The sequence below is a fragment of the Pelmatolapia mariae genome, linkage group LG5, assembly GCF_036321145.2.
Source record: "Pelmatolapia mariae isolate MD_Pm_ZW linkage group LG5, Pm_UMD_F_2, whole genome shotgun sequence".
NCBI lineage: Eukaryota > Metazoa > Chordata > Actinopteri > Cichliformes > Cichlidae > Pelmatolapia > Pelmatolapia mariae.
This window is the reverse complement of record NC_086231.1, coordinates 11,037,924-11,047,785: the sequence shown is the minus strand read 5'-3', so window position 1 is coordinate 11,047,785 and position 9,862 is coordinate 11,037,924. Positions and strand designations below refer to the sequence as shown.

The 9,862-nt window shown below is 38.7% G+C and overlaps 1 protein-coding gene across 1 annotated transcript; it reads left to right on the top strand.

Moving 5' to 3' along the window:
• Positions 1-646: 646 nt before the first annotated feature.
• On the top strand, positions 647-9,558 carry nfs1 (NFS1 cysteine desulfurase). The gene is made up of 13 exons (XM_063473644.1): positions 647-993; positions 2,200-2,270; positions 2,375-2,491; positions 3,150-3,233; positions 3,958-4,110; positions 4,333-4,426; positions 4,597-4,731; positions 5,138-5,295; positions 5,385-5,490; positions 5,826-5,907; positions 6,654-6,737; positions 6,977-7,066; positions 7,197-9,558. Exons 1-13 carry the CDS (start codon positions 888-890, stop codon positions 7,258-7,260), a joined length of 1,344 nt encoding a protein of 447 aa, XP_063329714.1. The 5' UTR covers positions 647-887; the 3' UTR covers positions 7,261-9,558.
• The last annotated feature ends 304 nt before the right edge of the window (positions 9,559-9,862 follow it).

Sequence of the window (9,862 nt, the reverse complement as noted above, 5' to 3'; positions counted from 1 at the left end):
TGTATTCATAAGATGCTGAAACATACTGAAACCACTTTGCACAAACTCGTTGCTTTATAGCCAACCAAAAAGCAGAAGCGGTACCAAAACACAGAAAATTAACGAATAAGAGTGGTGAATGTTCACAGGAACTCCCGCCTCCTATTTCCGTTTCTTGTGCAACCATGAAACAGCGTCAACATCGAGCTGCGTCAAGCTATCAAAGTAACCGAGTGAAGACGCTGCAAAAAGGCGGAAGTTTTTTTAATGTATTGCATAATTTGTTTTGGCTGCAGGAGTCCCAATTTTTTGTGATAAAGAACATCTTCCATTATCTTACTTAAATTAATTAACAGAAACCTGAAGTTTTTACCCTGTAAAGTGTAAGACATCATTACTGGTGACCCTAGTCCAATTCTATGATATTGTTTTTACATTGTTACTTGCATTTATTTATCTGTTGTTGTTTTTTTCTCTCCCTTGACAATCAGAGGACAAAAACCGCTATCAGTCCGACTGATAAACATCCAAATATATGTGCATATTATTTATTTTTTTCAGAAAATAATCCATTTTATATGAACAAAAGCAATGCTTATCATTGCGATGGTTGTGAAAAGCTTTTAATTTGAACGTCTCACACGGAAGTGTTTGTGTTACGTATTCATCTTGACATTTGTGTTTATACCTGGACGTAACAGACAGGCGGCAACATCACCAAACTTCACTCAAATTTAACCTTATGTTTAAGTAGTGATATTTTGTTATTTCTATTTTCTTGCGGAGGAACCAGTGGGTTAAGCTGGTCTGTGCCAAGTTTTCTGTTTTGCTGGTGTTCATATTACGAACAGCGTGCTGTTTTTGACGGAGGTCAGCGGCTTTCCAGTTGAAGCCAGTCAACTGACAAGATGCTTGCCTCGGGTAGGACCGTGTCCTACCGGCTGCTGAGGCCAACCGCGTGGCTTCCTCTCCGGCTGAGCTCCGAGCGGACGGCCGCTAGCTCCCCGCAGAAAGGTAACAACAGCCCGGAGCAAACTGGGTAGCTTATCCCCCCAACACCAACTAGCACGAAGCTAATCCCAAAGTGACGCAGTTTAGTAAGGAGGCAGGAAACTTAACAGCATCTGTAAACTGTCAGGTTAACTGACGACTTTAAAATTCATGTGAGGTCAGGAAAACCTAAAAAATACTAAATTAAAACACTAATAAACGGGAAGTTCACGAGAACTAGCTGACTGGCACAAGATGAAGCAATCTTGTTAAATAACTGTTTTAAAAAGATTTTAATTTATGTTCTGATATTCTCTGTGTCACTCCATTTTTATAATGTTAAAATCATGCACATTACTCTTGACTTCATTGCCAGATTGACAACATTTTTTTAATGTATTTTATACAAAAATGCGTTAAAAATATGGAGTCAGGCCGAAATTTGTGCTCATTGTCTCCACACAGATGAGTCAGTCTAGAGAAGTAAAAAATAATTAATCTATTCATTTGTGGTCATTAGTTCATTAGTTAATTCATGAGACTAATGGGAAGATTGTTGTTCTGCTTATTAAATGAGGCAGAATAAAGACCAGTTCCACGTTCTTTCTTTTTATATATAAAATAAGCACAAAGCAAAATGCTACTATTATATATTCCATACAAATATGCCTTGACACTGAGTCAGGGTTTTTTTTTTTTTGTTGTTGTTTTTTTTTTTATCTGAGTTTTTAAATTTTGTTTGGCTGTAAAGGCACAATTGATGATGGATTTAACTAATTGATGACCCCCTGCCTGGTACAGATTTATGACCCAGTATATTATTCCAGATCTGATTAAACACTTAGTAAAACCAGCTGAATAAAAATGTCATTTTCAGGCAGATCTTTAAGTCTCATAAAACACTGAATTGAGTTTCCTTGTTCAGTTTAAAAAAAAAAAAAAGTGGAAAAATCACATTGACGTAATGAACAGCTTGTGACTTTACTGATTTATGAACTTCTAAATAAACATTTAAACATTAAACATTTTTTTAGTGTTTAGTTAATCCATTTATCAATTTACTGCCAGTTACCTAGGTCAAGGTGAATAAAAAATAATTCAAGGCCATATTGCCTTAACAGTTTTCCCATTGATTTCACAATTTAAATGCTGGTTTTTTACATTAATAAATTTAATGTGGTCTTAAAAATGGCTTTAAATGTCTTAAATATACTGTAATTTATGCTGCAGAGTTGATCAAGAAACATGAACAGGATGAGCTTCGCCCCCTCTACATGGACTTCCAGGCAACCACTCCCATGGTAACTGTTACTAAGCACTTTGTCACTTTTACAGCTGATGTCAGAGAGAGTTGGACATAAAGCTGGTTGTACTTAGAGTTTCATATGTTTGTGTGTGTCTTTAGGATCCTCGGGTGCTGGATGCCATGTTGCCGTACCAGGTGAATTACTACGGTAACCCTCACTCCAGAACGCATGCCTACGGCTGGGAGAGTGAATCTGCCATGGAGACCGCTAGGAAGGTAGAGAGCTGCTCCATCTTTAGAAAAGTGGGCTGTGCTTATTTACACTTTCTTTGCAGGTAGTAAAAGGACAGTAACATCTAGTCCTTTTACTGAAAAAATCAGGTCCATGTATCACTTTGGCTTGCTCAGTTGTAGCTGTGGTATGCAAAGAGACGCAGGCCTCATACAAGCTAGTGAGCACACCAAAGTCGAGCGCTGATGCTGAATGTTTGAATTCAGCATCAGCGCTCCGACATTAATATTTGTAACCTACAACATGTGCATGTTTCACCGAGAGTCACTGACTGATGTTGCTATATGTCTATGTATGTATATATTTATGCTTATGTATATATGCACGCACGCACACACACTGAACAGGTATTATGTCCACTGACAGGTGAAGTTTATCTCTTCATCATGGCAGCTGTTAGTGAATGGAATATATTAGGGAACAAGTGAGCATTTTGTCCTCAAAGTTTATGTGTTAAAAGCAGGAAAAATGGCCACGCATAAGAATTTGAGCAAATTTCTCAATGGCCAAATTGTGATGGCCACTGGGGCGGAGTTAGAGCATCACCAGAACACATGTTCAAAATTAGAAACACAAATTAGAAACATGTGAATCTGTTTGGTGTTTTTTTTTTTCTTCTTTCCTTTCTTTCTCTCTGAGCAGCAGGTGGCTGATCTGATTGGAGCCGATCCCAGAGAGATCGTTTTCACCAGCGGAGCCACAGAGTCCAACAACATGGCTATCAAGGTCCTACTCTCTTGTCCTTAATCACTTTCTCTCACACAAACTTACACAGGTTTTGTTTTGGTGAAAACTGATCAAAAATATAAAATGCAGACAACAGATTAAAGCTATAACTCTTGCAAAATAAGAACACTGTAAAAAACAAAGTGATAAACTACATGAGAAATAAAAAAGAGGATACAAATAAAAGCATGAAAACACATAAAACAGTAAGAGCAAATTCAGAATGTGAACTGATTAATAAAACTCCTTAAAACAAAACTGTCATTAACAAAACCCTTTGTATTGTTAATGATTTGGATGCTTATTCTGAATCAAACTATACAACATGTAAATGCAAAAACTTGTGATAAAAATGGAATTTGTCAACCACGTTAAAAGAAATTTTCTGTGCACACTAGGCAAATAAGTCAGCTGACAGGAAAAAGTAGCATCTGTTTTCACTGTTTCACTGAAACAAACTCCTTCACTTCAGTCCACTTGGATTGCCTTACCAAAGACACCATGTGTAGCAAAAAACAAGTAATAACAGCAAGAATAGAGGAAGCAAATTAAAGTCACGCTGCTGTCGATTCTGATTTACTGGAATTATAAATGTGGTCATTGAATTAATGCGAAAAAGAAACGAGCAGCAGCCTGAACTGGATTCACAACTCCAGAAAGTGCTAGAATCAGAGAAAATCTTAAAACTTTTCCCCCTTTAACCCAGTGTTTTTCTCTCCTGTAGGGTGTAGCCCGGTTCTACAAGGCCAAAAAACGTCATGTGATCACCACTCAGACCGAACATAAGTGCGTCCTAGACTCGTGTCGGATTCTGGAGTCCGAAGGATTCGATGTTACTTACCTGCCGGTCCAGAAGAACGGCTTGCTGGACCTAGAGGTAAACATGCAGCGACAAAAAGAAAGATCACGCAGACAACAACCAGAATATTGTCTGTGTGAACATATTAAAAACTGGCAGCTATCTTTACAATACCTCTGGGCAGTGAAGCCTGTATTTATTATTTGACCTCCATTTGTAGCGTTGCAGAATTCATGAGTTATTGTGTCCCGTGTCTGCTCCTTACAGTGAGTCTGACTACATGTTTGTTTGTGTGTTCAGTTGTTGGAGGCCTCCATCCGTACTGACACCTCTTTGGTGTCGGTGATGACCGTGAACAACGAGATTGGAGTCAAGCAGCCCATCAAGGAGATTGGTAAGCATAGCAAATCAAACACACACGAAATGCTCACAATCACGCACTCATAATATCTGCATCTAAATAGTTTTGTCAGTTTTACTGAATAAATCAGACTATTCGCTTTATGCGGAGCCCAACTGAGAGCTCTGATCTGAGTAGTGAGCTTGAACTCTTTCTATCTACAGGACAGATTTGTCGCTCAAAAGGAGTCTTCTTCCACACTGATGCTGCTCAGGCCGTTGGGAAGATTCCCATCAGCATCTCTGACTGGAAGATCGATCTGATGTCCATCAGCGGTCACAAGATTTACGGACCCAAAGGTCAGCTTTAGTAGCAGTATCAGTAGGTGGCATAACTCTAAACCGATCGATAGTTTGTTGAGCTCATTTCTCAGTGCCCATTTCCATTTTTGTATAAATTGTATAAAACTAGAAATGGCTAAATTTTCCCACAGAAATGTGTTTTGGTTTTAAAAATTAAACAAAATACACACAGGTGAAATATGAAGCAGGAAAGATGGCAAAAAGTATGTATGTATATAGTATGTATGTATAAGCGTGTAGGTTGTTTATATGAAGATTTTCCTTTTTCCTTTTTTTTTTTTTTTCTAAATCAGCGGAGTTTCCCCGTTAATTTTTTCAATCAGCTGTCAAAGTTTGATTATCTTTGAAAAGATACACGTAAAATGCTGTAAAAGCAAAAATACTTACGTGTGTGTGTGTCCAGGTGTGGGTGCGTTGTACGTGCGTCGCAGGCCAAGGGTGCGTTTGGAGCCAATACAGAATGGTGGCGGACAGGAGAGGGGGCTGCGCTCTGGCACTGTCCCCACCCCACTGGCTGTTGGACTGGGAGCGGCCTGTAGCATTGCCCAGAAAGAGATGGAGGTAAAATAACGAAAGTCAAACATCCAAAAAACCTTCCCAGACGATGCTAAATTTCAGGGGGATTAGTGCATGTTTGTTTGTTTGTTTAGTATGATCATCAGCGGGTGTCCATGCTGGCTAGTCGTCTGGTCCAGAAGATCATGTCTGAGATTCCTGATGTCATCATGAATGGAGATCCAGAACAGCGTTACCCTGGTAAACACGTTTATGTTTGTTTAGCAGTCTTTATGAGGACATTTATTAGCGTAAGACATTTCTTAACTTTAGCCTATACCTAATTCTAAACTGAACCTCGAAACCAACTCTTAAACTGTAAAGTCTTAAAGTGCTCCTTGTAACTAAACTGGTTTTATAATACGCTAATAAATTCCATGTAGAAATGAAACTCAGTGCTGCTGCTGCAGGCTAGAGTTTAAACCGAAATTGATTTACAAGTCAGTGAAAATTTTTGAAGTTAATGTTTTTGAAGTGTTTTTGTTGGAAGTTGGACTAACACCTTTGATTGTGTTTTTGTGTCTGGGTGTTTTCAGGCTGTATCAACCTTTCTTTTGCCTACGTGGAGGGCGAGAGTCTGCTGATGGCACTGAAGGATGTTGCTCTGTCATCAGGGAGGTCAGATTCAAACTTTTTTTCATGTGCATATGTCCAACTTTTGAGTGTAACTTTACCCACTGCATGAAAAAGTTAGAAAATCGGCATGGTTTTGAGAGGATGGAAGTGCTGACCGATTTGTGTACCATTTATGAATCAAGTGTCCTGCCACCTGTGTGGTCATGGTAGGATTCTTACATTAGCTTCTCTTTGTTGGCTACTTTTTAAATCTGGAATTGAAATTAAATCATTCTCCTATCACACAAAGTCCTGAATGCCTTGAGCACCTCCACTGCCCACTTTTCGTTCCCTATGTTTTGCTCAAATTCAAATTCAAAGAAGCACTTTCCCCAAGTCAAAAAAAACTAAGTAGAGGTGGAGCAGACTATTGTGAACTCCACAGGATATATTTTATCATAAATGTGATTGCAGACTTTAACTCCAGGGAATGGCCCTTATTGGAGAGTGTAAATGAGTTTATTATATATCTATATATATATATGCAATAAATGCGTAGTTATCACATAAACTAGTCACTAGCTGATTAAATCTAATTGCAGCCTTTGCAAAATTTGGGTTCAGTTAAAAGAGTTTGTCGAAATATTTGAAATCCATTTAATAGGACGATTTTATAAATTTAACATAAATGTCAGTTTCAACACCAGCATTGAGAGTACAGTTATATTCTTAATATACAGTTCAAAAGCCTCATATTAATGTGCATGAAGTCTCTAAAGATGACTGAATATTTGTGTCTGTGTTTGCAGTGCATGTACTTCAGCGTCTCTGGAGCCGTCGTACGTCCTCAGAGCTATTGGAGCAGATGAAGATCTGGCTCACTCTTCCATCAGGTAACAATACTGCCTGTAACCTGGATTTTGATGAAAACTGCAACTCCCCAGAAGTTTAATAATGATCTTCCTTGTGCTTCCTAACTCTTTTCTTCACATTGATCAGACTTAGCAATCAAAGTGATTAAATCCACAGAAAACAAAGCTGTTTATAAACTTGGATAACCAGGAAATGGTTACCTATAGCCTTTCTGTTCTCTAGTTTCATGTTTAAATGTCTGTGTTTGTGTTTGTGTCAGGTTTGGTATTGGCAGGTTCACCACTGAAGAAGAGGTTGACTACACAGCAGAGAAATGCATCGAGCAGGTCCGCAGACTCAGAGAGATGAGGTAAAGTCAGCACTCAGACACTATCGCATAGATGCTGATTTTACTTTACATTCATAAAATTGATACAAAATTTTGAACGATAACCTTGTTTTCTCTAACCTGCCTCTTTGCCTCTCTTTCCGTCTGTCAGTCCTCTGTGGGAGATGATTCAGGAAGGTATCGACCTGAAGAGCATCAAGTGGACGCAGCATTAGATTTCTCCCACTTCTTGCCCACTTCGACATGATAGTTTCCAAAAGACTGAGGGAACAGACCAGCTTTTTCTTCCTGTAAACAAACACGCACAAACTCCCTGTCGGACTTGAAGTCTGTCTGTAGCTGTAGCTCAGTGTCTCTGTAGAAGCTCCTCCAGTTGCTCTCTCAGGAGATGTTGCTCAGACAGTTGACCAACGCACAGCAATCTCTTCTTTTTCTTCTGTTGCCCAGAAGGTTGCTTCTTTATCTCAGATGAAACGTTTACAGAGGCTGTGACACGCTCTGAGATCTAAGATGACATTCATGAGAAGTACATCCTCTTTATTTGTCTCAAACAAAATCTGGTATTGATTGTGCGACATATCCATCAGTGGCTAATTTGGGGCTTTGATGAACAAAGACTGCCCGCAAAAAAAAATTTGAGACAGACATCCAGGACCATGTTTTCACAGCAGGGCTACTCAAACAAAGCAGTTATTCAGAATACAATAGTAAAAGATATACCAGTCGGCACATGTCATATTTTTTAATAAAGGTTAGGGGAAAACAAATTTGTGGGCACACACACAAACCAAAACAATTGGTTGTAATGTGAAAAAGGAAAAAAAAAACTCTCTCTATGACTAAGAAGAAACCCTTTTATACTTACTCATATGTCTCTGTCCTTATTATTTTTTTCTAAAAACATTGCAGCACTGTAATCAACTATGCATCCATCGCACAATCTGATATGCATCAGTATCTGTGACCAAGATTTGTCTAAAACTGGTCTTGCACAGTGTGACAGACATGCAGTAAATGGCACAGAGGCGCTTTTAATCTGACTCTTTAGGTGATCTGACTCCACTTAATCTAACATCTTGATGACTGGTATCATGAAGCTGGTTAACAGACAGCTTAGTTTACACTTGTTTCCCTAATGCGCTCGTGAGCGTATCTGGGAAATGGAAGTTACACGCAGTACAGTCCAAATCATGAAGTGGTCAATGTGGCAAGGAACAGTGAAACTTGTATTACTGAGTAGCAAATGGTGATATTAAGCAGGTTAAAATGCAACATTGTTTCATTATGACACTTCAATTAGTAGAAGCTTTGTAGGCCCACACATTGTAGCTGTGTACTGTCATCTGTCAAATATATCTCAGATATGTAGTGTAAAAGACTTCAAACTGGAGTGAAACGGAATATTGAAAACCTGAAAAGTCTTTTAAGCAGTCAGTATGCCGGGGCTAATGGCAAGTGTGTTTCCGTAGCCCTTTGATTCTTTGAATTCCAGTAATCACCCTCTCTGCAGAGCCAAAGAGCTACGCAGAAAGACCTGATCAGACATTCACACAACTAGAAGAAAATAATTTATAATTTACTGAGTCAAGCAGTTGTTTAAACATCCATTGGTGTTTGAACAAGCAGTGAGTTCAATGATCAACATGCATCTTTTTCCGGGTTTTATTTTAAACTTTAAAAGGATCTTATATCCAGCGATCCAACTGACCAATTGATGACAAGTTTTGATATTATCTTGAGAATTAACCTGCTGTGGAGAAGCACGAATATACGTGTGACCAACACAGTTACTGTTTACTCTTGCTAAATGTGACCGAGCTTTGTGATACCGTCACACTCACATTAAACCCTAAGATAGCCACATAAATTAGGAAAAAATAAAACACGGGCAACAATCTAAGCGATAAAAGAATCGGAACAAAGCTGTGTTGCTTCAGCAAAGCTGGAAAGAGCAACTGAAGGCAGCAGGATGTGATGATTCACCCAGTATTTATTTGAGTCAGACCTTTTCACTAGAGATTTACAGGCTTATCTCTCCAGCTCTGTTCATAGGTTATAAACTGCCCTCTCTGTGTCATGCTCTTGTCTTATCATCCCACATCAGCGTTTATTGTTCATTCGGTGGTAGCATGTTGGCGTATGATCAGCAGTTCTCAGTGAAATATCCAACGAGACAGTGTTAGCAGCAGCGGTTTCATTGTTCTGTTAGTCAGGAACACTCTACAAGTCTGCAGCCCTGATTTTTAAAGTCAGACTTCTGTCACATGTGTCCGTGGCTTATGACAGGAAATACAAGATGATTGTGAAAATCTAAACAAAAATAAACAATTGGTTAAAAAAATGTGGGTCTCTAAGACTACACTATCTGGGGGGATTCTTGTATTGTGTTCTTGGATGTAGCCAGAGCCTCTTTTTGATATATTTACTCGACTCCTGCATCTACTGTCTTCTACTGTTACTCGTCATTGCACATTAGTATCCAATAAAATTGCTGCTTCTGGTTATGCCATCAACTTTTGATGTATTTTATTTGTGTTTATTGTTTTTTCAACTCAGATTCTCAAAACAGTTTTGATGATGTCTGAATGCGTTTTTCACATTGCTCCACAGGTTGCAGAGGGTTCAACCTGAGGTAGTTTGATTATTCCATTATAAGATAAAATAAGATGGATCTTCTTTGCTCTGGAGTTCAGAAATTGTCTTTTTTATAGCAGATAAAATTTCAGTTAAACACCGCGAATGTCTGTGACTGTAAAACTCTGAATCGGTCTGTCCACAGACTCTTATGCAATCAGGAGTTTAGCAACCAAACATGTC